The sequence below is a fragment of the Typopeltis vanoorti genome, chromosome 9, assembly GCF_054136105.1.
Source record: "Typopeltis vanoorti isolate ZY-2024b chromosome 9, IOZ_Tvanoo_1.0, whole genome shotgun sequence".
Lineage (NCBI taxonomy): Eukaryota > Metazoa > Arthropoda > Arachnida > Uropygi > Thelyphonidae > Typopeltis > Typopeltis vanoorti.
Genome location: NC_143557.1, coordinates 136,777,333 through 136,797,471, shown reverse-complemented (window position 1 = coordinate 136,797,471; position 20,139 = coordinate 136,777,333). Strand labels below are relative to the sequence as shown.

The 20,139-nt window shown below is 35.9% G+C and overlaps 1 protein-coding gene across 3 annotated transcripts in view; it reads right to left on the bottom strand.

The window, feature by feature from the left end:
- Positions 1 to 20,139, bottom strand: part of Piezo (piezo type mechanosensitive ion channel component) — a 1,325,935-nt gene that overhangs the window by 654,698 nt on the left and 651,098 nt on the right. For all 3 annotated transcript variants that reach the window (XM_090398322.1, XM_090398324.1, XM_090398323.1), the window contains 2 exons: positions 13,156 to 13,213; positions 3,171 to 3,285 (listed from right to left, as the gene is read on the bottom strand). In XM_090398322.1, the coding sequence (XP_090254448.1) occupies positions 3,171 to 3,285; positions 13,156 to 13,213 (173 nt within the window). The remainder of the gene's footprint in view (positions 1 to 3,170; positions 3,286 to 13,155; positions 13,214 to 20,139) is intronic.

Genomic DNA, 20,139 nt, shown 5'->3' with positions numbered 1-20,139 from the left:
ATACATGTCCAAAAAAGATGTGCTTTGCATTTTGGAATATTAAAGCAATTAATGTGAAGTCATTAGCCTCTATATACAAGATGCTTCAATTTGTTTGCTTACACTTGGATAAAGGATTAAACAAGAATTACTTGGCAAGTTTAATTCAATTTGTTATCTGTCAAGACTCCAATATTGTCAGGTCTGTTATTAACTTCTAAGACACTTCTTACTGTTTCAATTCACAGTTCCTTCCAATAGTTTCAGTAAATAATGAATCGGATAATGATGTATGAATCCTTTAGGTTCTTCATCATCATCATTTATTCATGTATGAACAGAGAAATATATACAGAAATATTCATATAACAAAAACTCACGGAAATAAAGTCTATTAGATGAAATTGAGGCAAGTTACTCTGTTTTGTGCCAAATTTTTAATGCCAGATGTTTTACAAGTCTCATCTCCAAAAACAAGTGCGTATGTATTTTAAAAACTGTTTTCTTGATCTTCCTCTGTGTCCATTAGTTAGCCTGTAGAGAGCAAACATGGTGAATGTAGGTGAAGGTGGATATTTAAGTTGGGTCCCAACCATCTTAGATGACTTTCTTTTTTTTTTTTTAATTGCTTCTACATGGGATCTTAGCTGGATTTCTTCAAGAATGACAGTATTATGAATGTGATCTTGCTATGTATATCCAAGTATTGTTCAGAGGCATGTTGTTCCCAAACTACTGATGATATTAACTGCTAATTGAGTAGTGATGTTCCATGTCTGGGCACCATATATAAATATGGCTGGAATGGTGGTCTCATACAGATGAATTTTGTATGAGAAATTTTGAATTTTGTATTCGTATTGTATTGTATTTGTGGTGTGAAAGTGGATTTCCAATCTCATCACCACAGCTTAAATACAGACTATGTATTGCTCTGTATATGTTCCACTTATCTAGTTGTAGTTTTCAAAAGCATTTCTCTCAGCACCTTGTCGTTACATAATTTTGAATTTTGTATTCGTATTGTATTGTATTTGTGGTGTGAAAGTGGATTTCCAATCTCATCACCACAGCTTAAATACAGACTATGTATTGCTCTGTATATGTTCCACTTATCTAGTTGTAGTTTTCAAAAGCATTTCTCTCAGCACCTTGTCGTATGCCTTTTCTGGATATATAAAACTTAGACACAGATCACTGTTATATTCCCATGATTTCTCAAATATTTGTTGTTGAAAGCCTGATGTTGACAATCTCTATTTGGCTGGAGCCCAGCATGTTTTCTTCTCCAAGTTTCTCTTCCTTTTTTTAGCCTCTTGTCAAGTATGCTCGTATAAATCTTACCTGGAACACAGTAGAGAAATTCCTCTGTAATTTTCACATTCACCTCTATTCCCATTTTTATAGATGGAAACACTGGACCTATAAGATTGTTACCCCAAACTTCTAGAATTTGAACTTCTGACCAGTCCCTATGAAATGCTCAAATATGGAGGTATAAAAGTTTTGCACATCCATATTTGAGCATTTCTGGATGAATATCATCCACTCCAGCTGCCTTTCTGCACTTCAAGCTTTTGATATTATTTTTTACTTTATTTTTTACCTATAGTACTGATATATGCATTCCTGTTTACATTCTATTGAATATTTTCTTCTAGGATTCTTGTTTCATTTAACAGTTTTTCAAAATAATCATTTAACTAGAATACTCTTATCTTCAGTTTGCTTTTCCCTTTAACATCTTTGATTTTTTTACAGTACTCTTTCCTCCATTTGTACACTTTTTCAACAGCCTCCAGAACATTTTGCCATCTTTCTGATATTTATCTTTTAATGGAAGTGTTTCCATGAGTTTTGGATAGTTGTTTTTGCACTTTTTACATTTTTCTCTATCTTTTACGGCATTGCTGACTGATCCAGTAACTTGTGGTAAGATTTCTTCTTTCCAGGACCACTTCTTTCATCTGCCATGGTCTTATTTTTCTATCCTTGCAGGCAACTTCACTACATGCCTCCCTAGAATCAATCAATGCTTTCTTCAGAGTGTGCCAGTGAGACTTTATGTTTGGTCCTTTTTGAACTATTTCATTTTTTTCTTGAATAATATTTGTATATTTGATTCTACAATTTATGTGAAAAAGCTTCTCAACTTTATTATTAATTCTTTTTAAAAGTTTCTTAGATACTTTTTTTTTCCAATGTGATATTCATTGTTATTTTGCTACTTAAAACTAAGTGATAAAGACTTCTGATTTCAAATCCTCTATATACTTCTGTATCCTGAATCAGCATGAAGATATCACTATTAACACTAACTTACTCAATGAGGCTTTTCTATTTCTTGGATGTTCTCTCCATGTGAACATTCTTATGTTGGAACAACCCATACCCTGAGGCAGAAATACAGAAGTTACTTTTCATTATCATTGCTTTTTTTTCTCCAAATTTTCTGAAAACTTTTTTTATATGCTTGATATGATTCATTTCCAACTGTGCTATTTATATCTCCAACAAGGACCACCTTTTCCATTTTCTTTGTGTCAGTTGACTATTCTAATGACTTGAAAATTTCTTCCACTATTTCATTAGGAGAAAACCTTCTGTAGGATCACAGGCACAAATAAATTGGATTATTCATTTCCCCATATTGATGTTTGCCTACATTACTTGCAATTGACTTCCATTCAAAAAGTTTTATCTTTGTGTTTAGTGTTGAATGCTATCACTACTCCTTTTCCATGATCATTCTTGCCCATATACATATTTATTATTTAGCAGGATATCACCTATTTTAGTCTTCATTATCTCAGTAAAATTAATTATGTCCAGATGGTAATTTTCCAGATCTGCAAATTCAATTTCCTTTCTGCTGATGCTTTTTATGTTGAAGTCTTCAATTCTTCTGACATTTGGTTTACTCTTCTTTCAGTTGTTAAGTTGGAAGTATCAATAAATTAATTAATTAGAATAAATATTTAATTTTTAAATTAATACTGTCTTTGTATTAAGGATTTATTTCAGAAATGCATTAAAAATTTAAAATGAAATTTAACTTATGATCATTCAACTTCCGAACAAGTTATAATTTGGAGTCACCTATAATCTGAACAATTGCATTTTCACTTTAGATCAATGAATATATTTTTAGTTTAATACATTTGAAAGATATGGATTTTTAAACAGATTACCTTTAACACACGAGGACTTGGAGAGACAAGCAAGGCCAAATAGTTGTGCTAGCCAGCAATCTGACTTCTTAATACCCAAAGTGCAATTTTCTGTAACATAACAACATCCAACAAACTGGGGGAAAGGGATAGGGGGAGAAAATAATTAGTAATGAACTAACTTTTTTTTTATTTTCATTAAAATATTATTAAATTATTGTTAAATGATTTTATATATTGAACTGAATAAATATTTCTATTGGACATATATTCTATAGTTCTTATTATGCCTAAATACTTATCTTTTGAACACATTCACTGACAATGCATAATTCCTAACTATAGCCCATTCCACACGTTTACTACTTGCCACAAGAAGAATCTTATATACTCTGTGTAGCTAAATATACAAGGTTTTATAATTAGTAACTCCATAAATTATTTATTTTTGTTTTTCTAGTATTGTTTATACTCTGTGTGTGTGTGCGCACGCGCGTGTGTGTTGACATTCCTTATCATTTGTCCACAGAAATGTTAAAATTATCCTGCAGGGATTTTCTTTCAGAATCTTCACAGACTGATTGAACTTTATAAACTAATGAGTTATCCCAACTTGTACATTTCTATATTCCTCTCCTCCATATGCGCAATTCCACATATTTTCAAATTAATATCAATAAATATAATAAGCTGCCTCCTACACCTCAGTCCACAATGCATAGCATCATATACTTAACTTGAACCAGTACGTATGTAAGTAAGTTATATAGAATTCATGACTTATTTTTCACGGTATTAACAACACCACAAACACTTTTATCAACAAGGATGTTTTATTAACGCTAATATTTCGCTGATTTTCAACTCAGCATCATCAGAGCACAACACACATGTAAACGCGACAGTGAATGAGTGAAACAATATAATTGCAGAAAGACAAAAGATCTAAAGTCCTATTTTTGGTGCCCTCTAACGAAATCTGACTTCTTAATACCCAAAGTGCAATTTTCTGTAACATAACAACATCCAACAAACTGGGGGAAAGGGATAGGGGGAGAAAATAACTAGTAATGAACTAACTTTTTTTTTATTTTCATTAAAATATTATTAAATTATTGTTAAATGTTAAATTTTTTTTTTTTTTTTTTTTTCCCGTTAGAGGGCGCCAAAAATAGGACTTTAGATCTTTTGTCTTTCTGCAATTATATTGTTTCACTCATTCACTGTCGCATTTACATGTGTGTTGTGCTCTGATGATGCTGAGTTGAAAATCAGCGAAATATTAGCGTTAATAAAACATCCTTGTTGATAAAAGTGTTTGTGGTGTTGTTAATACCGTGAAAAATAAGTCATGAATAACCAGCAACGCCTAAGCTTATCTGTTAAGTTATATAGAAGGTTGTTCATTATTAATTTTATAACCTTATATACTTTGTATGGATAAGTATACAAGGTTCTACAATTAGTAACTCAATAAACCTTAATAACTCAATAAATTATTTATTTTGTTTTTCTGGTATTATTTACACTGTGTATGTGCACACGTGTGTGTTGACATTCCTTATCATTGTTAAAATTATTCTGCAGGGATTTTCTTTCAGAATAAATTTAGTTTAATCCTTTATCCAAGTGTGAGCAAACAAAGTTTGCACCTGAAAGTATCTTCAGGACCGGGGTAAGGTGGTACAACACTGGGCAACTCGTTGCAAAGGTGGAGCAAGCTAACATCACTCCTATCTCAGTATCTCCCATAATGCAAAACACATCTCCTTGCAGATATATATAATGTTATGCATTAAGGGAAGGGCCACTACCCAGGCCCAAGTAGAGATACTAGGCAGAAGCATTAGCAAGGTCATTTCTACCTATAGGAGTTGCCAAACGGTGTGCCACCTTTTTATTAAATTACTCTGGATTTATAAAAAGATGTTGAAAGTTTATTTTTCACTTGGTTAAACTATAATAAATTTAGTTTAATCCTTTATCCAAGTGTGAGCAAAGTTTGCGCCTGAAAGTATCTTAAGGACTGGGGTAAGGTGGTACAACACCGAGCAACTCATTGCAAAGGTGGAGCAAGCTAACATCACTCCTATCTCAGTATCTCCCATAATGGAAAACACATCTTCTTGCAGATATGTATAATGTTATGCATTAAGGGAAGGGCCATTACCCAGACTAGTTTCGACCTTTATTGAGGTCTCTTCAGTGGGAGCCAGGCCCAAGTGGAGATACCAGGCAGAAGCATGCATTATGGGAGATACTGAGATAGGAGTGATGTTAGATTGCTCCACCTTTGCAACGAGTTGCCCGGTCCTGAAGATACTTTCAGGCGCAAACTTTGTTTGCTCACACTTGGATAAAAGATTAAACTAAATTTATTATAGTCTAACCAAGTGAAAAATAAACTTTCAACATCTTTCTCTAAATCCAGAGTAATTTAATAAAAAGGTGGCACACCGTTTGGCAAATCTTATAGGTAGAGATGACCTTGCTAATGCTTCTGCCTGGTATCTCCACTTGGGCCTGGCTCCGACTGAAGAGACCACAATAAAGGTCGAAACTAGTCTGGGTAGTGGCCCTTCTCTTAATGCATAACATTATACATATCCACAAGGAGATGTGTTTTGCATTATGGGAGATACTGAGATAGGAGTGATGTTAGCTCGCTCCACCTTTGCAACAAGTTTCCCGGTGTTGTACCACCTTACCCCAGTCCTGAAGATACTTTCAGGCGCAAACTTTGTTTGCTCACACTTGGATAAAGGATTAAACTAAATTTATTATAATCTAACCAAGTGAAAAATAAACTTTCAATTTCTTTCAGATCTTTGCAGACTGATTTGAACTTTATAAACTCATCAACTTCAAGGCTCTACTTCGGTTGCCTTTCTTCCACATCATTTGCCCAGTGTCAGTGCCTGCATGCACATATCATTGTTTTTTTGGTTGATCTCTGATGATGACAATGTAACACTGCCAAAATAAAGGAAATTATTAATTAAAGTGTTTTTTTTAATAATTAATATTTTAGTGTAGGTTGTATTTCCAAAAAAATAATGGTTATGATTAACCAACATATAAGCCTATATATTGGAACTACAGAAGCATCAAAGAACTGAATTCTGTTAAGGAAGAAGTGAGCTAGTCAAATTGCTCAATTTTCCATTGTGATATCCATGAAGTACATCATGGATGTATTTCATCAAAAAAGCAGATATCAAGGAAAAGTGCTTGCACCTGAATAAGTCATCATCAGTTTGCTGATGACAACTGGTGCCTGCTGACCTTTCCTCCTCCCACTTAAACAGTGGGAAGAGGAAGGGTGAGCAGACAGTTAACTCAATGGCAGTGAATATCAATGACATTATTAAATTGGACTCCCTCTATGGGGAGTCTTATGAAAAAAAGGTATTACTTTCTGTCTTCAAGAGGGAGAGATTATCGATAGCAAGTATGTGCTCTATAATATTTCCTCTGATGTTACTCGAAGCACTACCCCACAGGGTGTTGTGCCCACTTAAATCCTCCACTAAAAGTAAAGGGGATAGTGACTGCAATATGACATCACCAAGATTATCATGGAAGATATCCATAGTAGGAAGTAATTTGATGCATCACGCTGTTATGATAGTTGAATGGTAACTGAGAGTTGAATGGTAACTGCCTCTACATTCACATCAAGTGATACCAGCTGGAAGTGGATATGACTGCTCACTTCCAGCAAGGATGGCAACTTGTATGTGAGCAAGCACTTTCCCTGTGATATATTTAAGAATGATGACTTCATTTTGTAATGCCAGTTCATCACTTCAAATATGTTTCCTGTAGCCAAAGCATATTGGTTTGTACTTCTGCAAGAGACCCTTGATGTCATCAATGCTTTGATGGGAATCCACAACAATTCCATTGTAGCAATGTTTTCATTGCTACAATGATGTTGTGAGGTTTGTTTTCGTTGGAATTGGAGATTTTTATATTTAGAGAATTGTGTCCATCATTTCTTCTTCATAAGGAAAAATATCAATGACATTATTAAATTGGACTCCTTCTATGGCAATGATATATTAATTGTTTTATCTTCTTGTGAGAGAATCGAGATATCCATCTCATTTATTAACAGGGGTATGGAGACATTTCTTTGATTCTCTGCAGCATAACAATTCCATTATTATTATTTTTTTTTTTTTTTCACACTAATGAATTTTCATGTAATGGGACCATTACATGAAATAATTTTTCTCTTTGATATATTCTAAAGAGACAGCAAACTAATTATACCATTCATGGATGTCACAACTGCAAGAAGTTGGAACTGATGTGCTCGGTAAGGTCTGTACTAGCACTTTTTTTAAAGTTGCTTTCTCAGCATAATGTGGTATACTGCCTTGTCATCTAGCATTGACAAGGCTAGATCTCTAGCTTTGTCAGTTACTCCTAGCATAGAGTGCATAAATTTACATTTATTAACATTGAATTGGCAACCATTATAATAAATTAAACTTGCCAAGAAATTATATTGGCAACCATTATTGTTTGGCCACACTTCCATCCTATTCAAATCATACTGTAAATGTTGTATATCAGTAGCATCTCTGATTATCCTTCCTGTCTGCATCATAAGCAAACAACTAACCTCTTCTGTCAGCCTCTTTCCAATATTATTAATGTGTAGTTTAAACAACAATGGCCCAAGGCCTTATTTGATCCCTATGGCACACCACTGATCCAGCTTAAATCTAGCAGATTCATATCCCACATATACCACTTTCTGATACCTGTCTGAAATTACATTTATTCTTCTTATTATTACTATTGCACCCTCCATGGAGTCGGCAGACTCATCGTGGAAGGTTCAATCAACTGACAACATATTTATCATAAAGAATCTTAAAATCCTTAATACTTCTTGCATTAACAACACATTTTGGTAATGTGTTCCATTCATTGACAATTCTTTATGTAAAAAATCTACTCCTCACATCCCTATTCATTACATTCTTACACAATTTCCAGGGATGGCCACTGGTTCTTCTCCTCTTGTTTTCTACTCTTTTTATAATCCCATTTGGATTAATCTAATAAAATGCTCTCACTAACTTAAACGTCTATCATATCACCTCTTTTCCTCCTATCCACCAAACTCTGCAATCCCCATTTCTTCAACCTCTCCATAGCTAGCATTCCAAAGTCATGATATTGTCTTAGACACTCATCTCTGGACCCTCTCCAGTGTTTCCACATCACACTGAAAACTAGGTGACCAAATTTGAGCACAATAGTCCAAGTGTAATCTAACCAGTGTTTTATACAGTGGCACAATCAAAAGTCTATTCAAATCTTCCTGAAGGGAAATGACATCTGCAGTGCTACTTATAATTCTCCATAATAATTTCAATTGCTTTTTCAAAATTTGGTTATAGCATCAGAAGAGTTGATAATAACTGAGATGACATCTCTCATACCAGTTGGAGAGTGACCATATGGTTTTGACTTGGAAAATGAATAGACATGCAGGAATATTAAAGAGACGGGAACGTATGTGGAATTATAAGGCAGGTGATTATAATAGTCTAAGATGTCAACTTGGGGAAGTTTCATGGAGGGAGGAATTGGAAGGCCAGGATATCATTAGTGCATGGGAAATTATGAAAGAATATTTGTTAGCAGCAATGGTAAGTTGTATATCACGAGTGAGGAAGAGGACACAATTTGGAGTAAAGTGGATGACAAAGAACATTAAACAGGAATTGCATGTGAAAAAGAGGCTGTGGAAGAGATATAAGGAGACAGGTGAAGAGAAGATGCATGAAGAGTATAAGACACAGGCAGAAGAGTGACTAGTATGGTAAGGAGGACAAAACTGGAATATGAGAGGAGATTAGCCCTAAGATCCAAAGAAAATCCTAGGGAATTTTTTAGATATGTGGCCAGTAGGAGGAGAAATGACTGTGGAAGAATGATATTGTGGGATAAAAATGGGAATAGAGTGACTGATGCAAAGGACAGTGGAATTGTTCAATGAACACTTTATTGGAGTATTTCATCCTGAAGGAGTCAGTTTTAATGCTAGAGGGACAGGGCAGGTCCATGGTTTAGAGATACAGGAGGACAGTGTGTTTCAAATACTGAGTAATCTGGATGTCAGTAAAGCTGTGGGACTGGATGGTATTTCACCACGAGTTTTGAGAGAATGTGCTAGGGAACTGACAGTGCCTTTGACCTGGTTTTCAATGAAAGTCTGGCTGCGGGAAAGGTGCCCATGGAATGGAAGGAAAGCAAGATAGTGCCATTGCATAAGGGCGGTAGCAGACTGGAAGTGTCTAATTATAGGCCAGTTTGTGTGTCATCAGTAGTTAGTAAGATCTTGGAGAAAGTAGTGAAGGATCGTATACAGCATTGGGCAGATGAGGGTAATGTTATCTGTGAGAGTCAACATGGATTTGTGAAGGAGCGCTCTTGTTTTAGCAATATGCTAGCCTTTTATAATAACATTACAAGAACATTAGATGAGGGAAAGGCATATACTGCAATTTTCTTAGACTTAACGAAGGCATTTGACAGGGTGTCACATGATATGTTGATATTTAAGTTGTAGCACATGGGTCTGGATGTCAGATTGGTCAACTGGATTCAGGATTGGATGTCTGATAGGTATCAGAGAGTTGTGTATGGTGGGGCAGTTTCAAGGAAGCAGAGGGTTACAAGTGGGGTCCCACAGGGACCAGAACTGAGACCTATATTGTTTAACCTTTATATCAATGACATTGTCAGTGGACTGCAAGGGGATATTCAGTTGTTTGCAGATGATGCGATGCTGGGAAGGATTAGTAATAGTGCAGATGTGGCAGCCCTGCAAGAGGATTTGAATAAGCTAGATAGATGGGCAAATGAATGCAGGTATCAGTTTAATGCAGCAAAATGTAAGGTCTTGAGGTTTGGGAAACATCGATGGGACACTGCATACTCTATGGGAGTAGTTATACTGGAGGAAGTAGGGGAGACAAGAGATCTGGGATTGATGATTGATAGAAACCTGAAATTTATGGAAATATTGCAAAGGTGATGAAGGTAACACAGAGGATTGCTGCAATAACAAGAAGGACACTGACCTGCAGAGATAAAACAGTTACCATTCCATTGTATAAGACCCTGATCAGACCACACTTTGACTGTTGTTCTCAGATTTGGTACCCAGGATTTGAAGGGAATAAATTAACTGTGGAAAGGGTACAAAGGCAGATAACAAAGATGGTTTCAGGACTGTACAATGATAGTTATGAGGATTGGCTGAGGGGATGTGGACTGTAGAATTCAGTGGATAGAAAAAGGAGAGGTGATATGATTGAGACTTTTAAACTGTTGAGAGGTGGTTACAGGGTTGGCACTGGGGAGTTCTTTCGTTTGGTTGAACAGTGGGAAGGAGTGATGACAAGAGGCTATACCTGGAAGTTACAAAAGGAAACTGTGAGCAAGAAGGTGAGGAGTGGTTTTTTTGCATGAGAATGGTCAATGAGTTGAAGGAGTGGTATGATAAACTTTGTTTCTTAGGGGGGGGACCTCCCCCCCTCGATGAATCTTGATAGACTTTGTTTTTCTTAGGAAGGACCTCCCACAACGAGTCTTTTGACTCCATGGAGGCCTGATTAATAATAATGATAATAATAAAATAGTTAATATCTTCCAAAAAATTTGGGCATTTTTTTTTTTAGATTGTTCAAAATATGTTGGTTTATACTGTATTTTATGTCCATTTTGCTAAGTATATTTCTGACAAAAACTAGTTTTGTTTTTTTCTTTATGTCAGCTGCTATCTCCATAAAAAAAAAACAAAAAAACCCTTACCTTACCTAAAAACCCTTCTGCTGGAACTTCATCAAGACCACAAACAGCTAAATAAATTGTTGTATCCAATTTCTTATTTTGAAATAGATTTATATCATTACACAGAATAGCTTCTATTCAGAAAGTTTATTTTTATTATTAGATTTTTTTTTTTGTTTGAATTTGAATGCTATAGTCATTCCTGTCCAAGTTTCCTAATAAGAGAATATGGTTATTATTTAGGAAGACTGTTTTCATCTCATTTATCTCATCTTGACATTTTTACCTCTATAATTCATTTGTTGGTTCACCATATGATTAGGTTGTGTTTCATTTGTTGATGATCCCCATCTTCAATTCTGCTGAGGTTGTTCGGCAGAATTTTTCCTGTTCTCCCAATTTCTAATTAAAAGAGTAGGAAACCTTATTTGATTAGGCAAAACCATAACTAATATGATATATGATTATGTTGTGCCATTATAATGCATAGTTTTAGCTAATACACAATATAGTTTAGTTGATTAATCTCAAAACCATGCTCATTTGTTCAGTTTAAAAGTAGATAAATATCTTTGGAGACACAACTTGAAAAATTTAACTATTAAGTCACAAATCTATCACTCAGTTTGATGCTTTCTTTTTGGGAAGTATCTAGCTTTCATCCAACACTTTCCAAGGGGAAACCAGTACACGTACCAGATAAAAGTGAAAAAATGATATGCCAGTAAGCAATAAACTTCAAGCAATGAAATTTGTGCTTCAGGTTTTCTCTGAATAAAAATAAAAAAGCGTAAACTGTAACTATTGAAATGAAGATGCAACTATTCCATGGATTACACTCACATACAAAGAATACAAATGAAATTTCCATAGCTGATATAGGAATTTTTTTTAACTTGTTATAAAATATATTATACTCATCATCATTATAACATTAATTACGAGTATAGACCATATTGGTATGTTCCAGTCTCATTATCCATCCAATATCCTTATTATTGGAGAAGGCTAACAAAGAATATCACCTACCAGCCATGAGTGACCCAAAGGTCCATTTAGGACTATGGGAGAGAAGAAAAAGAAGATCCTTATTATACTCGAAAAAAAATTATATTCTTTTTTTGATCCTTATCCAAGTGTATATAAAGTCTGTGTATGAAGTATCTTCATAGAGACTCCTGGTTTCACATCAATGGTCTTTATAACCAAGTAAAAACTTCACACAAGTTTCTCTAATCCAGAGTGTTTTAACGGAGGTCTGCAAAGAAATGTACTATTATGGGATACCCAGGTAAGTGATGTGAAATTAACAGCATGTGATAACTTTACATTTGGTAAGGAATAAAACAATATAATTTTTTTTATGTCAAGTATACCACTGATGATATGTAAATGACTTTAGCTATATCAAGTTAAATCCTACCTCTAGTTTTAACAGAAATAAAAAGAAACTGAAAATGAACTGAGAAAGCAGAAGTACATATTCTTCACTTTTTTTTTATATATATATTTATAGAACAAATAATCCTATTTTACCACTGATACTAACTTTAAAAATGCTTCTAAGTATTCTGCTAAGCTTTATAATGCAGTATTCTCTTAAAATTGAAAGATCAAGGGACATAGGAATGGTGTGTTATAGTGAGTTGTTTGTTACAGCAAATTTCCACCAAATGATATTCTGCCTAAGAGGTTTTTCACTAGTTTTTAGGACCTGAATTGATGCACATCATGACAAGAGAATCTGTACATAGGCTATTTGAAAGGTGAGTTACTCTCATATAGATATAAGGGTTTTTTCCTACAGGAAACTAGAGTTTTTTTTTTATCTCATATACAGGCTGAGCCAGAAGACTTACAACTTACAGACAAAAATACTGTTGGTGGTGGGTTGCCTATGGTGTTATGTGTAGTTGGTAGCGGAGATGGTGAGTTATGTATGCGTGAGTGTGGCAGACTAGTATATCTTCCCTTGATGTCACACAATAGATATGAACTGTTATAATGGTGCTTGCTATAGCAAGAGTCATGCATCTAATAAATGCTAAACATTATTTCAATATCATTAATAAAACAGAATGAATCCATTATTACTGATATACAATATTAATAGTTAACAAATATCCCCCTAAAAAAAGTATTAAAATAGCTAACTATTAAAAAAAAACACCACACATGATCTTACCTCCAACACAGATTTTATAAGTATTACTATTACAGTATATACCAGCATTCCATTCCACCTGTTATAAAAGAGAAAATTAAACATGTTTGTAACTGCCTGAAAATTCACAAAAAATAGCTATGTTTAACATTTTGCACTAATCTGAATTTTACTATAAATTGAAATACCAATCTTACATACAGAAAGTCAATACAAATAGTACGAAGTGATATCAAAAAGTTTTGAGACTAGGTTTGTAACACGCCAAGCAGCACAAAGCTGCACGCACAGTCACAGGGAGCACCTACCTTCATAAGTCAGTGTGCCAAAAGACATCATCCTGTGTACATCAGGAGCTGTGCAACTGATGTTATTCTGACCACCTGCATTATCACATCTGCGATTTCATTATGGACAGCAAGTTAGAACAAAGAGCAAATGTGAAATTCTGCATGAAACTAGGCAAATCTACCACAGAGACGCTTGACATGATTCGGCAAGTTTACGGCAATGCTGCAATGAGTCGTTTGAGGTGTTTTGAATGGCATACATGCTTCAAGAGCGGAAGAACATCACTGGAAGATGATGAGAGATCAGGAAGACCTTCAACAAGCTCAACTCCCAAAAATATCGAAACCATTCGGCAACTTGTGCATGAGGATCGTCAGAGAATACTCCACAATATTCCTGCCTTGTCGGTGTGTCATACGGACCAGTCCAGGCAATCCTCACATGCGATTTGAACATGCACCTGTGTTGCTGCCAAGTTCGTCCCCAGAAGCAGAAGGAACACTGCATCAAAGTCTGCCAAGAACTCCGTCAGCATGCCATGGATGACCCATCCTTCATGTCGAGGATCATTACTGGTGATGAAACTTGGGTATGGGTACGACCCTGAGACGAAGCAACAGTCTTCACAGTGGAAGAGCCCATCATCTCCATGACCGAAAAAGGAGAGGCAGGTCCGCAGCTCGACCAAGTGCATGCTCATCGTCTATTTTGACATTCACGGCATTGCGCATTGAGAATTCATCCTCAGGGGCCAAATCGTCAATAGTGAGTTCTACTGCCAGGTTTTAAGATGTCTGAGGGAGGACATCGGGTGAAAGCGACCAGATCTGTGGCGTGCGAAAAACTGGATGTTCCACGACGACAATGCACCTGTCACCAAGCTCTCCAGAAACGTGAGTTTCTTGCCAGAAACAACATGATCTCACTTCTGCACCCACCCTACTCACCAGATGAAGATACAGCTCAAAGGTCACCATTTTGGCACCACTGCAGAGATCCAGTGCGAATCGCAAAAGGTGCTTGACATGCTTCGAAAAGAAGACTTCCAGGACACATTCCAGAAGTGGCAAGAACGCTGGGAGCGGTGTACTGATATGCAAGGGGACTATTTTGAAGGTGATACTCACATGTAAACGTGTGTAAACATAGATAAATAGAGTAATTTCTCGTAAACAGAGCTAGTCTCAAAACTTTTTGATACCAACTCGTATGTAGAGAATTTTTTTTAAGTACATATAAAACAGAAGAAAGCTATCATAATAAAATGAAAAGGAAATGCCTCTTCTTTTAGACAATACAGAGACAAATGGAAGAAAGCTAAATACTGTGTAAAACTAGCTAAACAAAAGTCATGGGAAGACGTTGGAAAGAACACAGAAAATAAATATCAGGAAGGTGGCTGGAGGCAATTGAAAAATCTCAGAAATAAAGGAAAGAGTTCTGTAAAAGGAATTTGAGATGATAAAGGTGATATGAAAACTGGAGAAAAAGACATCCTTGATGTATGGAGTAACTACTTAGAAAAACTGCTAAATAAAACAAGCAGTGACAGCAGTGGTAAAAAAAAAAAAAAAAAACATTCAATAGGCATGCAGTCAGGAACACATATCAATACTTGAAGAAGAAAATGTTCCTGATAAATATTAGGTTATGCATTTTGGGGTGAAAAGATTAGTAGCAGTATACCACACTGATGGAACTGTACTCCAGGAGACTGATGAGGCCAGAGACTTGGGAGTGTTGGTGGATAGGGAGATGAAGTTTAGAGGGCACATTGCAAAAGTAGCTAAATCAACTCATCAACTCACTTGGTTGTTGAAAAATACTTTGACGAGCAGAGACAAGCAAGTTATTGTACCTCTGTACTACCGAGCCTTGATAAGACCTCATCTCAACTAGTGCGCCCAGATTTGGTCACCTAGGTTTCTTCTTGATGGGGAGGAGGTGGAGAGGATCCAGAGGCAAGTGACCAAGATGATAGCAGGTCTATGGAATGAACCTTATGAGAACAGGTTGAAGATTAGTAGGTTGCAGAAATTAGTTGATAGGCAAAAAATTGATAGGTGATAGGGGAGATTGAGACATTCAAATTGCTAAAGGGTTTCTATAGGATTAAATCAGAGGATATTTTTGACATCAGGACTGGTGGTGGGAGAACTAGGGGACACCTATGGAAGCTGGGCAAGAGTGTGGTTAGCAAGGGTGTTAGAGCTGGGTGGTAAATGAGTACTTTTAGAGTGGTAAATGAGTGGAATAAGCTGCCAGAGTCTGTTGTGGGTGCTATGATGGTTAGTGAGTTCAGGGCAAGGTATGATAGATACTTTGAGAATGTCGTATAGTTGTGTGGACATGATTTTTAGGGCCTCCCTCGATGAGTCTAAGAACTCCTTGGAGTCGCCTGTAATAATAATAATATGTGTACGTACACTTGAGAAATGATTGCGAAGCATTGTGAAAGGGAAGCTTGGTGAAGAACAAGCAGGATGTTGAGCCAAATAGAGGCTGTCAGGATGAGATCTTCACTTAACAACAAATAGCTGGGAAATCATGGGAAAATAACAATCATTTGTATTTAAGTTTTGTGGACCTGCTAAAGGAATATGGCAAGGCGAAAAGAAAAGCTTGCCACTTTGCTATTCAAAACTTCACAGTTATCAGGAAGGTGATGTATATGGTGTCAATGGGGAATTATATCAAGCAATACTTCATCTTTATTTGAGTTGTAAGTCGGCAGTTAGAATTGAAGGAAGTACAGGAAAATGGTTGGATATTAAATCTAGTGTCAGAAAAGGATGTACACCATCCTCTCTGTTATTCATTATCTATATGGATCACATTATGAAGGAAAGTGGTATTAAATCTGATATTAAAATTGGAGATGTTAATCTCAGCTCTTTGCTTTGTGCAAATGATGTTATACTTCTAAATAAATCTGCTAGAAGTCTGCAAGATTCCCTGACTAAATTGAATAACTGTTGTAATAGATATGGTATGAAGGTCAGCAATAAAAAGACAAAGACAATGAAAATAGGCAGAAACATTGAAAATATCAACTGCATTCTGAATGGAGAACCTATAGAACAAGTAAAACATTTCAGCTACTTGGGCACGATTTTTAGTGAAGATGTTAAAATTAATATGGAAATAGACAACAGAATCAACAAAGCTGGTATGTAGGAAGTCAAGTGAATAAATTTATATGGAATAAGAGAGAAATTAGTCAAAACACTAAATCAGCTGTATACAAGACAGTGTTCAAACCAATTTTAACTTATGGAACTGAGAGCTGGGTTAGAACCATGAATACACATCCACACTTGAAGTAGAAAAATACATCAAAATCCTGAAATGTGGAAACGCAGTGAAAGAAGATGATATTCTGCCAGAAATACTTGCCTATGGAGGTATAAAAGTTTTGCAGTGGCTGCAAAGCATAGTTCAAGAAGGCCTGCACAGATGGATGAATTCCAGATGATAAGAGTAGAGCTCTCACAGTATCCATATATAAAAAGGTGAACGTGAGAATTACAGAGGTATTTCCCTACTGAATGTTCCTGGTAAGATTTATGCAAATATACTTGAGAAACGGTTGAGAAGGATTGTGGAAGGGAAGCTTGGTGAGCAGGCTTCAAGCTAGAGGCTGTCAGGATCAGATGTTCACTCTACAAAAAAAATAATTCAAAAAAACGAATTATTTTTTAAGTTTTGTGGATATGTAAAGAGCATATGACAAGGTGCCAAGAGAAAAGCTATGTAAAACTTTGCGGTTATATGGTGTCAATGGGGCATAATATCAAGCATTACTTAGTCTTTATTTGAGTTGTAAGTCAGCAGTTAGAACTGAAGGAAGTAAGCATGACTTTACCAAAGAGTGCACAATACAAATATGAGTGTCCTGAGAAATATTAGGGGCATGAACAGAATGGGATCAATGGTAATATCATATTAAAAATGAGGATATTAGGAAAGAACTTGACATTGTTATCATCCAGGAATGTATTACCAGAGATAAATCTCACGTGGTATGGTCACAAACAGAATAGCAGAGAGAAAATTAGCAAAACAAGCAATCGCTGCAAGGTTGGAAGGAAAAAGATCCAGAGGAAGACCAAGATATAGGTGGATTGATACAGCAAAAAGTACCCGTTATAAGACAGGAACACGAGATCTGATAATGTTAGTCTTGACAGGTAACAAATTGATTTCTAGGAAAATTTTTGAAAGTAAAGTAATGATGTCAGTTTTCCATGTAGTACTATCATATCCTGAACAACCCTTGAGGGTATATGTCAAGAATTTGATGATGCCTGTACATGTTTAGGCTATTAAAGTTACAAGTGGTTTTTTTTTTTTTTTTTTTTTTTTTTTTTTTTTTACATATGATAGTACACTATAAAATTCCATTGTGTGCTTCCTCTTGTCCACTGAACAAAAGCAAATTGAATAGTAAACCACCTTGGGAAGGGAGTAAGCATCATCAAATTACTGATAACACCATGTTCCAACATAAAAATATGCATGCATTCACATGGAGAGAAGAGGCAAAGAATAAGAAAAGTCTCATTCACTATGTTATTGTTGATAGTGATCTTTTCTCCCTGGTACAGGACACCAGAGTGTACAGAGGATTTGAAATTGGAAGTAATCACTATTTAGTCTTGAGCAGGATAAAACTGAATTTCATATGGAAAAGAATAACATGTAAGAAAGTTTTAAAGTGAATAAAAGTTGACCAGCTCTCAGATGTGAACTGTAGACTAAAATACACAAAACGTATTGAAGAAAAAATAAGAGTTTGAGAATAGAACCAAACATTGGAGATTCAGCAGCAAGCCTTGAAGAAAACCTTGATTGAATCAGCCAGAGAGGCATGTGGTGAGGTTATCTGCAAGGATAGAAAAATCAGAACTCCATGGTGGACACAGGAAGTTAAAGAGACAGTTAAGGAAAAGAAGAAAGCTTCTCAAAAGTTCCTGGCAAATAAGTCAGCTTGTGCTCTTAGAGAATACAGAGACAAATGTAAGAAAGCTAAACACTGTGTAAAACTAGCTAAACAAAAGTCATAGAAGGACTTTGGCAAGAACATAGAAAATAAATATCAAGAAGTGGTAAGATATTCTGGTTGAAGAAGCTTAGAAATGGAGGAAGGAGTGCTGTAAAAGGAATTAGAGATGATAAAGGTTACACGAAAATGGGAGAAAAAGATATCCTTGAAGAATGGAGTAATTACTCTGAAAAATTGCTAAATGAAACAAGCAGTGATATAGCACAGTGGTAAAAAACACTCAACAGGCATACAGTCAGGAATACATATCCATACTTGAAGTAGAAAAAGCCATCAAAAGTTTGAAATGTAGAAAGGCAGCAGGAGTAGATGATATTCGACCAGAAATGCTGAAGTCTTACAGTGGCTGCACTGCACAGTTCAGAAAGCCTGGATAGAGGGACGGATTCCCAATGACTGGAGTAGAGCCTTCATAGTATCTCATATATAAAAAGGGAAATAAAACTGAATGTGAGAATTATAGAAGTATTTCCCTACTGAGTGTTCCTGGCAAGATCTATGCAAGTATACTTGAGAAACGGTTGAGAAGAATTGTGGAAGAAAAGCTGGGTGAAGAACAAGTTGAATTCAGGCCAAATAGAGGCTGTCAGGATCAGATCTTCACTTTACGACAAATAGTTGAGAAAGCATGGGAATATAACAAAGATCTATATTCAATTTTTTAGATCTGGAAAAGGCATATGACAAAGTGCTAAGAGAGAAGCTATTCAATATGCTACAGCAGTGTTTCTCAACGTGGGGCGTACGCCCCATAGTGATCTCTCCAGTACCTTCACCACAACTCCAGATATACAGACTGGCCTATAATTTGAAGCTACAGCCTTATCACCACCTTTATGCAGTGGAACAATTTTACCCTCCTTCCACTCCCTTGGAATCTGTGCAGTTGTCAGACTTTTAATAAACAGGCATGTCAATGTTACTTCCAGTTCCCTGGAATATTCCCTTAAGATGCATGGTAATATGCCATCAAATCCTATCACATTACTGACATCAAGGTTATTTATTTTCTCAAAAACCTCCTGTTCACTCACAATTAAGCCATGCCCTCTACACTTAATTTCCTCATAATTTCACCCTTATTAGGATGAAAAACCCTTATGAACTGATCACTGAATATCTCAACAAAGTTACCATTCTACCATTTTCATCCATTAATGTCATTTTACAATAATCATTCTTACTTCTAGTTGGCACATATTTAAAAAAAAAAAAAAACTCTCTAGGGTTTTTCTTTGCTTGATTTGCCAATTTCTGCTCATACTCTACTATCGTATTCCTTACCAAATGCGTCACTCTCCTAGCTTGTTCTTTATAATCTTCATGTGACTGATGGCCAACCTGGCTGGCTGAGTGGTTAGTGTATCCGCTCCCCCAGCCAAAAGGCTGCAGGTTCTAATCCTGCCGTGGGTGTGGATGTTTGTGATTGTCTGTGGAAATACTAGTGGTAGTGGTCGGCGAGAGATGGCGGTGGTGTAGTTGCGGTCAGTTGGTAGATTGTGAGTGGTGGAGACAGTTGTAGAGTAGATGCCCTCCCTTGATGAGTCTTTGGACTCCCTGGAGGTGACAAATAACAATAACATATCAGTGTACTATTATTACCATTATTCATCTTGTACTTCCTCCAAAGTACTTTCTTTTTCTAGATT